Raw genomic sequence first — 15,210 nt, forward strand, 5'->3', positions numbered from 1 at the left:
CCTCCAAAATTGCAAAAGTTATCTTGTCTACAAAGTCACAAAACTGAACATCCTGAACTTCTCAGGATTCTACAGCAAGCACATCCAAATCCTACTAATGATTAGTTTGACATTCAGAGGAAGTTCAGCATCACTATTTAGCTTCAACTGCGCTACTGCCATTTGTACACAGGAAATATATTCTGCCAAGTCAAGAAACAGCTATATCCAGTCACTCACACTCCTCTTGGTTCTTTACTGCACAAGTTCAGATCCGCCTGCACCGCCAGGCAATGTTCAATCCCTGTACCTGTACGTCCGGGGGAAGTAGCACCTCTTCTGCAGCCAAGAGACGATGATCTTGACGTCTTCCTTGATCTGCTTTCTCAAGGCCTTCTCATCTGCAGACCCCTCCGAGGATGTCGAAGATCTCTCAGCGTCTGACGTCGAAGGTTCCTCCCAACTCTCCCTCGAGGCCGGCATAGAAGGGACGACGCCGTGCTTGTCTTCTGGGTTCGTCAGGACGAAGGTTCTCCAGAGGCGCATAGCCAACTTCTGGCATATCTTGTCGCCCTGGAATGCTTGGAGCTTCAAGATGACCTCGTCCATGGCGTGGTTAGAGCCTGAAGCCTGCAGCAGGATGCCCTCAGCCTCCACCTCCAGCCCGTCGCTCCGCAGCGCCGAAATGGCGGCGTCCACCACCCCCTCCCTCTGGAACCTGCTCCGGTTCTCCTGGGCCTCGCAGAGGCTGGCGATCGCCCTTGCCACCGTCTTCTTCACGCCTTTGTCCCCGACATGGAGCAGCTCGACCAGCGGTGCGAGGCCTCCGAGCTCGCCGATCTTGATCTTGTTGTAGTGGTCGTCGTCGGCCAGCAGCCCGAGGATGTGGGCACACCTGGCTCGCATCGGCACTGGCCCCACGAACGCCCTCGCGATCAGCACTGGGATGGCGTACCGGTCGTCTCCGAACACCGCCTTGTTGGGGCCGTAGGAAGCCACCTTCTCCATGACTCCGAAGATGAGGTCGTCCAGTTCAGGGTCAGGGTCCAGGCACGTCTCCGGCAGGACAGAGGCGAGCTTTGCTATCGTCCCGGTGTGGCTGCCGATCAGGTGCACGACTGATCTCTCCTCGCTGAGGAGCAGCTCTTGGAGGAGGAACAGCGCGTCGCGGACTTCTCTGGAGCTTCTAGGGGAGTGGGGCATCAGGGTGACTTGCTTGAACAGGGCTTCCACCTCGGGGGAAATGGCAGGTGGATCTGCGGCTGCCACCACGTCTGCAATTTTGTTTGCTGCACGCCAGCGCTCGATGCAGAGCTTGATGAGGATGTTGGGGATGAACATGGTGTGAGAGAGAACCTCGCCGGTGACGGGGCAGATGCGTTGGTGCTCCTTACGCCATTCCTCCAGTGCTGAACGATCAACTGTCTGCAGCCACGGAAGAGTTGCAGTCAGAGATTTGAATCCAGCAAGAAATGAAGTGTAGAGAACAGCTTGAAGTAACTGTTAAGTAACTGAAACTAAACAAAATAGCAAGAGCTACAGTGATCAGGAAAGGTAACTGATGGATGTTTACATTAACAAAATTGGCAGTGTGCAACACAATGAAAAATAAACTTATCTGATCAAAATCAGGTGGGATGTTCCACTTTTACTGAAAATTGAAACTGATACTGATAGTGATGATGATCTACAGAGCACACATTCAGGTTATACTTCTAAAATGCAACATATACAGGAGTATAAGGTCACTGATCCTTGGGCCGTCCTTTGATCAAGAAATGCCCATGATACAAACTTCTAGCATAGGATACCTAACACAACAACTTAAAACAAGATTTCAAAGTGGAAACATGCCGCTGTGCAAATAATCTGCATGTTGTGACCTGACAGAGTTGAAGCAATTCTTGAATATATATACAGACATGGAGTGCTGCCATCGGAGTAATTTCTAACAGTAAATCAGAGCAAAATCAGACATGCAGCATTTTTCAGAATCTGAACTGGTTGCAAGATCCAAGAAAATGATTGTCATAGACGAACACCAAGAAACAAGCACAAATTCTTTAAGCTCTTGGATTTTCCAAGATTTTACTGATACAATCAGAGTAATTTTCTCTAACTACCAGAACCTGACAATTCAGATATAGCAAAACTTTCAGATTGGCACATTGCAATGAATCGAAACTGCTAACATCAGAGTAAGTTTCTCTAACTAACACAGAACTTTGACGTGTTCAGAAGTAGCAAGATTTTCAGAACTGAATCCAGCAAGAAATGAAGTTTAGAAGAACAGCTTGGAGTTACTATTCAATAACTGAAACTAAACAAAATAGTAAGAGTTACAGTAATCAGGAAAGGTAAATAGTAGATGTTTGAAATAAACAAATGCATATGGACAAAATAGGCAAGAGAGTTCTGATCAGATCGACCAAACAGTGTGCAAGATAATGAGAACTAAACTTATCTGATCAAAATCAGGTGGAATGTTCCATTTTCCACTGAAAACTGAAACTGATAGCAATGATGATCTACAGAGCACACATTCAGATTATGTTCCTAAATTCTAAAACGCAACATACACAGGATTCTAAGATCTTTGATCACTGGGGCGTCCTATGATCCAGAAATGCCTGTGATATAAGCTTCTAGAATAAGCACCGCGGATTTTCCAATATTTTACTGATACCACAACCTGAACAATTTCAGACATAGCAAAACTTTCAGATTGGCACATTGCAATGAATCGAAACTGCTAAAATTAGAGTAGCAAGTCTCTCTAACCGACACAAAACCTGAACATGTTCAGAAATAGCAAGATTTTCAGAATCGCAATCAATCCAAACTGCTGTGCTAATATCCAAGAAAATGTTTCCGTCATCCAACGCAAAGAAACAGGCAGAAATTCTCCACGAACAAGCGCTCCTGAACAGAAATCGCATCACAGAAGCAGGCCAAGAATTCAAGAAAGCAGAACAGACGAAAGATTCGCGGCACCTTTCCGGAGGCGATGACGACTGGGTTCTCCATGACCTTGTCGGAGACGGGGCAGACGAAGAAGTGGGGCACGCCCACCGAGCCGACCCAGCGCCTCCTGGCTTCGGCGCCGCGGTGGAGCTCGCCGGCCGACGCGTTCCCCAGGGCCCGGAACGCGCACTCGAAGAGCTCGATCCGAGGCGGCGGGCTCTCCTCGTCGCAGCAGAGGCCCGTGAACCACTCGAGCTCGGAGATCGCCTCCGTCCTCCGCATCCACCGCTCCAGCCCCGCGAGGTCGAGCATCCGCCCGTTGGCGACGAGCTCCGCCTTGATCGCCTCCGTCCTGGCCCCGGTGTTGGCGCCCATGGTGGCCTCCAAGAACTCGGCCGCGGCCTTGGCCTTCCTCGCCTCCTCGGAGCCGGCGAAGGCGTCGAGGACCTCCGCCCCGTCGACGCCCGGCGGCGCCTCGAGCTCCTGGAACGAGAAGCCGGTGAAGCCCCCCACCTCGCCCTCCGCCACCCGCGCCTCCACCTCGTCCGCCCCACCTCCTCCTCCGGAACCAGAGGCGCCCGCGGCGCTCGTCTCGGCGACATCCCGCGCCGCGGCGGGCGCGGGAAGAAGCCCCTCCCTCATCTTGGCGATGACCTCCTCGACGCCGGTGTCCTCCCCGCCACCGCCGGCGCCGCCCGCGGGGGCATCGGCGCCGGGCGTTCTTGGCGGCGGCGACCGCCGGGTCGTCCGCACCGAGCTGCCGAGCCTCGTCGCCATGATCCCGGTGCGGCGCGGCGAGGGCGACCTCGAGCCCGCCGGGGCCAGGCCGCCGCGGCGAGGAGAGGGCGACCTCGACTCGGAGGCCCGAGAGCCCGGCCCGGGCGGAGAACGCCGCCTCGCGGTGCGCCTGCGCAGCGACGGCTGCTCCTCCTCGTTGAACCCCTCCTCCGACCAGTCCATGGGTGGGGCGCCGGTGCTTCTTGCGTTCTTCTTGGCCGGGGAGGGGAGAGGGGGGAAGAGAGGCGAAGGGGTTTGGGGGATTTGGTTGTTGCGGCTTTTGGCGGGCGGAGGCGAATTGAGGCGCTTGTAGCGTGTGCCGTTGCGCACCGGCGGATATATGGCGGGGGGCAGGCAAATCGTAGCCGCCGACTGAACCGTTGGGATTCATGCTCAGGTTTGGCCGTTTCGGTGTCTCAGCAAAAGTGCAAAACCAAGGCCTCTGTTTGTCAATAATGCAGCATCTTTTTCAGCACGAGCGTGCTTCAGGACAATTCTACCTGCTAGATAATAGATGGTTTAGAGCTAAATTTTTAGCTGACTAAGCTTTACGGCGCAGATTCTCTGAGTTCCTGAAGGCAAGTTACCAGTGACTTTTCCCATTTTGGAGCCACCCATAAGCCATCCAACGGCTCATGAAGCAATCAACCTTTTTCAATGCACAATCAAGCTTTAGTTGCCCATATCAGCCCCAAAAAAGTATAGTTCGGAAATGAGACACGAAACGGCATCTATCAAGGACATTTCACTTAATAATCGAAAAATTACCTTGGAAAAATAATTGAAGAATTAAACAAGTGTTTTATTTTAGTAGTTCTTCAAATAACCAGAGTAACTTTTTACCAAAATCCACTACTACATCGGATGACTTTGTGCAGTTAGCGATAGAGTTCCCATGCTCACGGAATCTCCATAAATAGCACACAAGTTTGGGGTTTTTTGTAGCAATGGATTCTCAAAAAAAAATCATTAATTAGTTGCAGAAACTCTGTGGCTAGTATAAGTAGTGTCCTTGATGGAGATTAGTTTGATTATTTGGATCACGAAAGTGTGCAAAATAATTAGTGAAATACTTATTTAATCCTGAAATACTTAAATAAAATGCATTGTCTCATTCTTGATCTGGGTTTTTTTGGGGCTGATATTTGCAGCCCTCGGCCAATTGGTTGGGCATTGGAAAAGCTGATCGCTTCATGAGTCGTTGAATGGGCAATGAGTGGCATCCAGAAGGGGGAAAGTCACTCGTGACTTGCCTCAGCAAGTTAGAGAATCTGCGCTGTAAACTTTAGCCCAGATATGTTTAGAAGCATGACTAGTGGATAGAAATGAACATGATCTTAGTCTATCACTAGAATAAGTTGAGAACATGTACAATTTGTAGTTTAGGTGAAATTTACGAACTGCACAAGAATTCTAGTGTGAAGAAATAAACATAACTAACAGGAGTAATTGTTATGCATTCGAATTGTGTAACATATGGCGTTCTATCAAAGCACAAAGCCAGGACTCTCCACTTTGACCATCATTCTAGAAACTTTAGTTTGGATTGAAGTTATGAAAATTGTATCGACGAATTTGTCATGTTTTTTTCATAGTACTAGACTTGTAAGGACAATTGAGCGCCTAGATATAGAGCCACACACACAATATTAAGGAGAAAATGTGCTTGTGATACTGTGGCAATTACAGTTTTGGTGTTTGCTATCGCTTTGTAATATTTTGAGTCATGCTACCACTGTGTAAAAAATTTCGTTTATGCATGCCACTGCTGTATCAGAATGTATTTTCTATTTATGCAGTTGAAGTAAAATATTTATTGAGTCCAAGATATCATATCACAGCAACGGTGAGGATTGTAATCTACTCCCTCCGTTTCGTTTTGACTTTTCTAGATACATAATTTTTTATATGACATGTCTAGATACATATCAAAAGTTATGTATCTAGAAAAGTCAAAAGTCAAAACGAACAGTAATTTGAGACGGAGGGAGTAGTATTTAGTATGTGATCGTCCACAAACACACACTACGACAAAGTTCAAGATAAGTTGTGTTCAATTTGTATTTCTGCTTATATATGCTATAAGCGACTAAAATTAAGATCCGATCAAAATTGTACAGCTGTAAAATCGAATGATGGCGGCAGTCCTGTAACCCCGAGCACTGCAGAAAAATACATGTTTGTTGGTTTAGCCTAAGACACGAACATGTTGAAGCCATGATCATGATATGGATTTTTATGGACGTTTTCAATTCATACTGCACGGAGCAAGTTCAAAGCCAGGGTGCACTAAAAACAAAGCCAAGAAAAGTGCATGCGGGCTGGTACAAGTAACTCACAAGTGGGTTCAGCCCAACACGCGCAGCCTCGTGCAAGTCTGACTGAATCAACACAACGCAATCAATGGGCTTGGGCCTGACACTTACCTTACCAATGAAATGGGCAACCCCCAATAAAAAGGAAAACTAGAAAGCCTTCCTGACGAGGGTTCTTATTACCTATGCCGTGGATGCTACTAGCGTGTAATCAGCGTGGCTGGATACTTGGAATTCAGAAGAAGCTTTCTGCTTCTTTCACTTAGAAAAAACAAGAAAAGTATTAGCAGAGTTGTAAACCCAGCGACTTAGTGCAAACTGTGGTCACTTATAAATTATTAACCCAAGGATTTTCAAAAGTTATATCTAATTACTCATAAATAAATGAAAAAGGTTTGGAAAACATCGCGATAAAGAGCAAGAGGATTAGAGAAATTTTCTCAAAATTTCAAATTCCTCGCAGAAGGAAAGGTGGTTAATTAAGCTCGGAGCTTGTGAATTGTTCAACAACTTTCGACAGTTCCTCAAGGGCAATACTATTTGACTCCGACATCCAGTGTAACACAGTTAGCACAGGTTGAGCGTGTATGCATGGATGCAGCAATCCTGTTTGTGCTAATTAATCCTCGAAATTTCATCAAACTGTACTTGTTTACAAGGTCTTGGTAAGAGTTGACGCAAAGAAATGTTCATAATTCTTCTGCATATGCTTCCTGCTGGGCTTTCGTCGAATCGATCGAGTCCATGGGATGGTGCTTTCAACATGATATTTGGCCATCGATTTCACCGTCAGCAACACCCGTCGCGACCTGCTTATGAAGGGGTGTTTGGGAATACCTTGTCAAAGTTTAACACCTGTCACATCGGATGTTTGGATGCTAATTAGGAGTATTAAACATAGGCTAATTATAAAACTAATTGCACAGATGGAGTATAATTCGCGAGACGAATCTATTAAGCCTAATTAGTCCATGATTTGACAATGTGGTACTACAGTAACCATTTGCTAATGATGGATTAATTAGGCTTAATAGATTCGTCTCACGAATTAGCACAGGGTTCTGCAATTAGTTTTATAATTAGCTCATATTTAATCCTCCTAATTAGCATCCGAACATCCGATGTGACACTGTTAAAGTTTAGCACCTCGTATCCAAACACCCCCGAAGCCTGTGGAATTTCTTTGAAGCCAAACTGTCCACATCAAATGGCTGCGCTACCTTCCATCCCAATGAAAAAGAGGTAAAAGGTCTTTCAGAAAGAAAAGGAGGTACACAATGTCCTGTGGAATTTCTTTGAAGCCAAACTGTGTCCACATGCAAGGTCCATGGGCGACACAATCAATCCTGCAAATCCAAAAGCATCAGTGTCGAATCCTTAGGAATGCAGATCTTTTCCCCCTTCCAAACACCTGTGATCTAGAGAGGCTCTAATTTCTGGGGGTTTCTTGTACAAGAGTGGGCAGCTTGTGAGCGCACGTCATGATTCATGATGGTTTGCAATACTGAGACACTATGCAGAGCATCAAACAGCAGGATATACCGTTTCATATTAAAAGCATTTATTTGCTATCAGTTCATTTTTCTTTTGAAAAATTGGCCATTGGCAATTGTATTCTCTAAATTAAAAAAAAGACGATTCATTTAAGCAACGGTCAGCATCCTCCGCAACTTCCACGTAACACCTAAAAAATACTTGCATTGTTATTGAACGAAAAAAAAGTCAATTTTACTACTTTGTACAATTAACTTATCCACTTGACTCCCTGCACATCTCAATTTGTTTTACCTCTCCAAACTATTTAAACTAGGTCGTTGTGAGAGGAAAAAAACTACTTCAATGCATCGCCTAATGATTCTTTTTCTTTTTTCGTTTTAAACTCTGTTGGGTTTTAATTCAAACCAGCAGGGTGATGGATGTCTCAAGCTTCTAACCTATGATAATATCTACAAAACCCTGTTTTTTATTATAAAAGTTCAGTAGTAGTAAACTGGGGCAATTAAAATAGTTGGGCTGAGTTAAATGAGTTGGAATTATGTACAAGGGCAATGTAGACAAATAGAACAGTATAATTATACTACTTCCTCCGTCCCAAATTATAGGTCGTTTTGATCTATATAGATTCATAGATATTATTATGCATCTAGATTTAGGGTATATCTAAGTGCATAACAAAGTTTATGAATCTAATAAAATCAAAACGACTTATAATTTGGGACGTAGGGAGCAGTAAAGTTGATCTTTCCATCTGTCTACACAATTTGAACGGGAAACATGAAAAAAGAGAAGGACAAAATTTATTCACAGTTTGATTAGCACGTGGGCAAAAAAATGAAATGAAAGTTTGTAGAGTAAGTCAGGCGGACAAAGTGGATTCTTCGAGTAGCAAATAGGCTTTTCTTTCTGGACTTAATTATATATACTCTGCATATTGCATAAGAGCTATGCTTTCCACCTGGCAAATATGCTATTGGCCTGGCTTTAAAATATACTCCTTCATACAATGCAAATACACTACTGGCCTGTTTGGCAATCATGTGTTAAAGTTTAACACCCGTCACATCGGATGTTTGGATGCTAATTAGGAGTATTAAACATAGGCTAATTACAAAACTAATTGCACAGATGGAGTGTAATTTGCGAGACGAATCTATTAAGCCTAATTAGTCCATAATTTGATAATGTGGTGCTACAGTAACTATTTGCTAATGATGGATTAATTAGGCTTAATAGATTCGTCTCGCGAATTAACACAGGGTTCTGCAATTAGTTTTATAATTAGCTTATATTTAGTTCTCTTAATTACTATCCGAACATCCGATGTGACACTGTTAATGTTTAACACCTCGTATCCAAACACCCCCTTAATAATACTTGCAATAAAAAAATATCATCTTGCGGGACTATCATAAAAATCAAGAAAATTTAATAGATCATCATGATACAATCGAAAGATTGTGCCTACGTGTGAAACCAAAAATAATGTTTGCACTCGGGTAGGGCGGTAGGGTATTTGCCGTATTGCATTTGGAATGGCCTTCGGAGTCTCCTCGTCGGCGTATTAAAAGCCGCCGCCACGGATCTCATGCGAAGGCCACCCGTTTTCCCCGTAGCCGCTTGCCCTGTTCGCCTTGTCCGAGGAGGAGGAACTCTCCCTTCTCCCTCCTCTCCCAGTCTCCCTCGGCGGGCCGTCGCCGTCGTAGCCGCAGCGGCCCCCTCTCTTCATGCCATCCTAATCAGCGACAGCGCCGCCACGTGCCTGCGGTATGGTTCTTGCACTCGTCTCCTTCCTTCAATTCCGTCGCTGTGGGGGAGATTGCCCCCACTCGTTTGGCGCTTTTGGCATCTCATTTGCTCCGTACTAATTTGCATCAATTGGCCATCCTATGTAGTTGCAGTACCCAAATTGGGAGCACATCTTAATAACGGGCCATTGCTTTGTCTGTAGGAGATGGATATTTTTATAACTCAAAATCTTTTTCGCTAAACTCCAGTGCGTTCAGGTTACTTTTACAGTTCATGACAAGTGCCTGCTTAGTCCTCGATTCATTCGTTAATGGGGCCAGATCTTGGGTCCTTTCCAGAGTGATATGCAGCATATCTGTATATGTGAGATTGGTCAAAGCATCTTTTCAGTAAACAAACAGCTTTCAGCACGTGAGGCGTCAGACTCTGAACTTCTCCTTGCGTGCAGCGACTAGGAAGCTTGTGTTTGATTTCGTTATCCTGGAGCATAGAATTTTTCACATGTGTATGTACTTCTAACCTTTTAGGCCCTGTTTGGAATGGAGGTTTTCCAAAGGAATTTCACAGGAAACTCATTCCTCCATTTTGCTGATGTCATAGAGTGTTTGGAATGGAGGATTGCATCTTTTCCTATGGAAAGGTTTGCTTTCCTTCACAAAACATAGGAAAAGAAACATCCAGTCCGAGTTCAATTTTTTCGCTGAAGGCCGAGGCGGGTGAGAAGGGAAGAGAAGGACCGAGAGAGAGAAAGAGAGCACAAGCCATTGCCGTGGTGCGAAGCAGGATGAAGTCGAAGAAGTCCATGATGAATGGGGTCACTTGAGCTCGATCCAGATTCGTCGCCCGGCAGCCACCCTACTGCAGCCGCGCAGCACGACCTCTCCGCAGCCTGCTGCGGTGATCTCCTAATCCCCCGCTCAATCCGTCCGCTGCCTGCTCATGATCAGCTATGGAAGAGAGAAAGGAGCAGTGGACTCGTCAAGAGCAGAAGGATAAGGGTGGCTGAACCATAGGAGAGGCCGAGACGAATATGATGCACCGTGGCTGGCTGGATTGACTCCATGGACCATGGGTCCCACATATAGGTGAGCTAGTGTAGCTAATATGGTCCATGCAATACATATGCACATGTTAATTAATTTATTAATCACTAGCTATTAATATTATTATGTAATTCCCATATTTTATGATTTCTGTGAGTGGATTCCTGTTCCAAACACTCACTTCTTTTCCTGCGTTTTTCCAATCCTCTGTTTTGGAACTCTACTACTATTCGTTTCCTACGTTTTTTTTCCTTTCCTGTGTTTTGTATTCCTTGTTCCAAACATGCCCTTAGATTTTTGATTAGTAGTGCAGATCTCACTGCTCGCTAAATGTTTAAATTGATCTACAGCAGCGAATAAGACACCTATCTTGTCCTTATCGAGAGTGGATCGATTGGATTCCCTGTCTGTGAGATATTTTGATCCTGCCCGCCAAGTTAATTCAGCTCTTTCCTGTGAGCTTACTCAGTGCACTTGACGTCAATATTCGGGCCTCGACTGATGTTAACATCCCCTAAATTGAATTCTCAATTTTTCAGAAGACTTTTCTACAGATGAGACCTAGAGTTTGTTCTGTTCATCTGTTGTGTTTGTTTGTGTGTTGAACTTGATCAGATTATATGCCTTTGTTCTGTTATCCTTGTCTTATCATGTATACATGTTTTGTTTGACTTGCCACACTCTTTGTCCCCTGGCCTCTTCCAGAGCTGAACCATGTTTAATCGTACTATGTTTACATGTACCTTGAACAACGGTGTGAAGTTTCTTTCTTGATTTTGTCAAGCTAGGAATACTTTATGAAATTTGCTCTATTCTATTACATATCAGGAGAATCTTATGTATCCGTGGTAGCCTGAGTTCAAACAAAACACAGTTCTTTTCTGCGTTTGTAAAAGAAGGGTATTTTCAAAATCCTTTCTGCTTAATTTAGTTTGATTATGTTTTCTTTTACCAATCAAATATCCCGTTAAATCATTCTTCAATGGCACTGGGTCAAACATGGGGAAAGGGAGAGTAAGAACAAAAATGAAATTTGGACATACACAATTGGAAACAGAGGAATCGGGGTCTACACCTACTAATAGTGTGCATTAGTTGAAACGGTCAGAAGTGTTAGTTTAAATAGTCTAAACATAACTGAGTGTACCCCGTTTCGGCCCCAGTGAATTTGCGCCCCGTTTTTAAACATAGAAAGTACAAAAAAGTATTTGATTGATTTGATTACCTAAGTGTATAGTCTTTACATGTGTATGCCTGTATCTATGAATCATTTGGTTAGTACTGCAGAAGTAAATAGCATTTGCATCCTAATTGAGCATTCATTCTTTGTGGTTAGCTGTCACATTCACTCTTCTCCATTAGGTAGGCTATTGTCTCACATGCTAACTTGAGTGCCAAGCTACCTCCATTAGTATCCAATGTGTTTCTTAAATTCCATTGACCACTATATTCCAGGTCTTTTTGAGCAGGATTAATCGTACTGATTCTTTCATCTCATGAACCAAACTACAAACTCATTGGAGACACAAATTTTAATCTTTTCTGCTCCAATGTCTGACAGATGAGATCAATCACTTGTTCTTTCTGCTTGTTTGCCAATGTCAAACTTGGCTGCCAAGCCTTTGTTTCCTTCTAGTTTCCTGGGAGGCTTCCAACTTTCCAGCATTTATAAGATTGGCCACATTGACTGATACATTGTTTCACATACCTTGTTCAGAAGCAGGGCATAAACTTTGGTGTATGATGCCAAGCATGGATGAACCCCTTCTTGGCGATGGTGTTCAGAAGACTGGAGGGGTGGGAGAGAACCTGGTGCAGCCTGAGGTCAGAAAGCAGCTATACCTTGCTGGGCCACTCATCGCCGCATGGATCCTGCAGAACATCGTCCAGATGATTTCTGTCATGTTTGTTGGTCACCTTGGTGAGCTTGCCCTCTCCAGTGCCTCCATTGCCACCTCTTTTGCAGGCGTTACTGGCTTCAGCTTATTGGTATGTTATATGCAAACTCAAAGCCTTTCTCATACGCCTGACCTTCCTGAACGATTATATGGAGTTCAATAGCAGAGTGAATTGTTCGCTTGATCATTTCAGTCTGGCATGGCAAGCAGCTTGGACACACTATGTGGGCAAGCCTTCGGGGCAAAGCAGTACTATCTTCTCGGCATCTACAAGCAGAGGGCCATCCTTGTGCTCACTCTGGTGAGCCTTGTGTTTGCTGTTATCTGGTCGTACACTGGCCAGATCCTTCTACTATTTGGTCAGGACCCAGAGATTGCAGCTGGGGCAGGAAGCTACATCCGGTGGATGATTCCAGCGCTGTTCGTGTATGGGCCACTGCAGTGTCATGTCCGGTTCCTGCAGACGCAGAACATAGTCCTACCGGTGATGCTGAGCTCTGGCGTCACGGCGCTGAACCATCTTCTAGTGTGCTGGCTCCTGGTGTACAAGATTGGTATGGGCAACAAGGGTGCTGCCTTGGCCAATGCCATCTCGTACCTGATTAACGTGTCAATCCTGTCAATTTACGTTAGGCTTGCACCAGCCTGTGAGAACACTAGGAGAGGGTTTTCAAAGGAGGCTTTTCACGGCATCCCCACGTTCTTGAGGCTTGCTGTTCCATCTGCACTGATGGTTTGGTGAGTTCTGAATCCTATGTCGCAGATTTTTTTTTCATTTATCATCTCTAATTTAATTGGATCCTATATGTACACAGCTTGGAGTGGTGGTCATTTGAGCTCCTGGTACTTCTTTCTGGACTTCTCCCAAATCCGAAGCTCGAGACATCGGTTTTGTCCATTTCGTGAGTTATCTTTCCACAGCACATTTCAAACTCTGTTTGCCTTTTGTTGATTGTAACTCTTCAGTTTTGTGCAGTTTAAACACAGGCTCTTTAGCATTTATGATCCCTTTTGGGCTTAGTGCAGCCATAAGGTCAGATTTAAAAAATCACACTCATAAATTTTACCATGCAATGTTGATCACCTAATACTTGTGGCACTGACATGTTGCTTTCCCCCTATAGCACTCGTGTTTCAAATGAGCTTGGTGCTGGACGACCTCAAGCTGCCCGTCTGGCTACCCGTGTTGTCATGGTGCTGGCTATCGTGGTCGGCATATTGATTGGACTAGTTATGATTTTGGTTCGCAATTTATGGGGATATGCTTACAGTAACGAGGAGGAAGTGGTGAAATACATCTCCAAAATGATGCCGATCCTGGCTGTATCATTCTTGTTTGATTGCGTGCAGTGTGTTCTCTCAGGTATCTCTAGATCCGCTAATTGAAATATACCAAATTTGGTAAATACAGTGAACCCATATCCTGTTGTTTTGCCATGATCTGTTCTTATCTCCATGTATATTATGAACTGCATTTGTTACTTTTGGAACATTATCACCTAGATAATGACTGACAATATGGTTTCATGATATATTTCCAGGTGTTGCTAGGGGCTGTGGGTGGCAAAAGATTGGTGCTTGTGTAAATCTTGGTGCATATTACCTGGTCGGAATCCCAGCTGCCTTCTGTTTCGCGTTTCTTTTTCATCTAGGTGGAATGGTAATTTACAACCCAAACCGACCTTAGCATAAGTTCTAGTTCAACTTTTATTACTCTGTCGAGTTGAAGAGACCTCTAAATACGATGGTTTGATTGTCTAGGGGCTTTGGCTGGGAATAATCTGCGCACTCGTCGTACAGATGCTATTGCTTCTCACAATTACTTTATGCAGCAACTGGGAAAAAGAAGTAAGCAAATCAACCAAAACTTCTTGCATGCAAAGATACTATTTCGTTGCCTTCTCCATTTAGCGGCACCTCTCTGTTTTGTGGCTCCTGTAGGCTTTGAAGGCAACGGACAGAATTTTCAGTTCATCCCTACCGGTAGACATGACGACATGATATGCTCAAGAGACACAATTTTGTTGGAGGCAATGGCCAAGAAGAAACATTAAGAAGGATCTAATGAAGAATCGGCAGCAGAGTCCGGACTTTTCTCCACGCAATCAGAGTATGACACAGAAAGTACCTGGGCAATCTGTTTTGGTCATTCTTTTTACTGGATACAGGGAACACAAGATTCTGTTGAGGCTAGGTAACTAAATGTTTTTTTATTTACTAGAAACAGCTTCGTAATCTCATGAAAGTGTATTTTTATTCTCTTTGTTTTTGAGTAATATGATTGAGACAAGAGAAGGAAATGTTCTATTTGACTACAATCAGCAGTATTGTCCATTTGAGTGATAGATCTAATTGCCTTAGTGCTCAACTTAAATAACGTAACAGGGATCATTAGCATTCATCTAGTCGGGTAAAGACTTAAAGCTCAGGCTAAACAACAATGTTTTTAACTAACAGAGAACTAACCCGAGAGGGGGAGAGAGAGTAGATACCGACCGCCGGGCTTACTAGACGAGCTCGTCATGGACAAAGTTGGAGACGGCGGCGGTGACAGTGTGGGTGGCGGCGGAGCTTCCCGTCACTACAACGCAAATTAGATCGGGTTCTAGGGTTTGTTAGGTGGGTGTGTGGGCACGGCAGCGAACTTGAGCGTCCGTGCTCCCAACCCCACCTCTACTTTTATGTGCGCTGCGCAACGGGGGCCCGCAACCATGAGTTGGTTGTGCGCCCCCGATTAGGGCGCGGGATCAGGGTCCGACTTGGCCTAACGGCCAAGTTCAGTGGAGATTAAACTAACATTGAGTAGATGCAAAGTAATTGAATTGCAGCATGGTATGTGCCCGTCTTTTAAATATATATATTAAGAGATTAAAACTTTTCCTTTTCATACTTATTTACATCTCGTGGATGCCAACAACACAACAATGCACACACCAGAGTGTGACCTTAGGGGTAATGTGTGAACTGCGAGAGCCAAACAGTCTCCTA

At 44.6% G+C, this 15,210-nt stretch overlaps 2 protein-coding genes across 2 annotated transcripts; one reads left to right on the forward strand and one right to left on the reverse strand.

Moving 5' to 3' along the window:
- Positions 1-276: 276 nt before the first annotated feature.
- LOC101779410 lies at positions 277-3,903 on the reverse strand. Its single transcript, XM_014805481.1, has 3 exons — positions 3,544-3,903; positions 2,974-3,426; positions 277-1,404 (listed from the first exon to the last, which is right to left on the reverse strand). The coding sequence occupies exons 1-3, from the start codon at positions 3,901-3,903 to the stop codon at positions 277-279; spliced, it is 1,941 nt and encodes a 646-aa protein (XP_014660967.1).
- Positions 3,904-9,117: 5,214 nt separating this feature from the next.
- Positions 9,118-14,574, forward strand: LOC101779798 (protein DETOXIFICATION 16). Its single transcript, XM_012847260.2, has 9 exons — positions 9,118-9,299; positions 12,042-12,313; positions 12,416-12,960; positions 13,038-13,124; positions 13,199-13,255; positions 13,347-13,585; positions 13,764-13,882; positions 13,984-14,070; positions 14,164-14,574. The coding sequence occupies exons 2-9, from the start codon at positions 12,065-12,067 to the stop codon at positions 14,221-14,223; spliced, it is 1,443 nt and encodes a 480-aa protein (XP_012702714.1). The 5' UTR covers positions 9,118-9,299; positions 12,042-12,064; the 3' UTR covers positions 14,224-14,574.
- The last annotated feature ends 636 nt before the right edge of the window (positions 14,575-15,210 follow it).

The sequence above is a fragment of the Setaria italica genome, chromosome VII, assembly GCF_000263155.2.
Source record: "Setaria italica strain Yugu1 chromosome VII, Setaria_italica_v2.0, whole genome shotgun sequence".
NCBI classification, from domain to species: Eukaryota; Viridiplantae; Streptophyta; class Magnoliopsida; order Poales; family Poaceae; genus Setaria; species Setaria italica.

Bases quoted from the DNA above. Each gene is read 5' to 3' on its own strand.
- LOC101779410 (XM_014805481.1), bottom strand. From the start codon at position 3,903: ATGGACTGGTCGGAGGAGGGGTTCAACGAGGAGGAGCAGCCGTCGCTG. The intron at 3,427-3,543 runs GTCGCCGAGACG...TTCTCGTTCCAG, and splicing joins CGCCCGCCGCGGCGCGGGAT to GAGCTCGAGGCGCCGCCGGG. The intron at 1,405-2,973 runs GTGCCGCGAATC...CCGTGGCTGCAG, and splicing joins TCGTCATCGCCTCCGGAAAG to ACAGTTGATCGTTCAGCACT.
- LOC101779798 (XM_012847260.2), top strand. From the start codon at position 12,065: ATGATGCCAAGCATGGATGAACCCCTTCTTGGCGATGGTGTTCAGAAG. The intron at 13,586-13,763 runs GTATCTCTAGAT...ATATATTTCCAG, and splicing joins CGTGCAGTGTGTTCTCTCAG to GTGTTGCTAGGGGCTGTGGG. The intron at 13,883-13,983 runs GTAATTTACAAC...TTGATTGTCTAG, and splicing joins TTTTTCATCTAGGTGGAATG to GGGCTTTGGCTGGGAATAAT.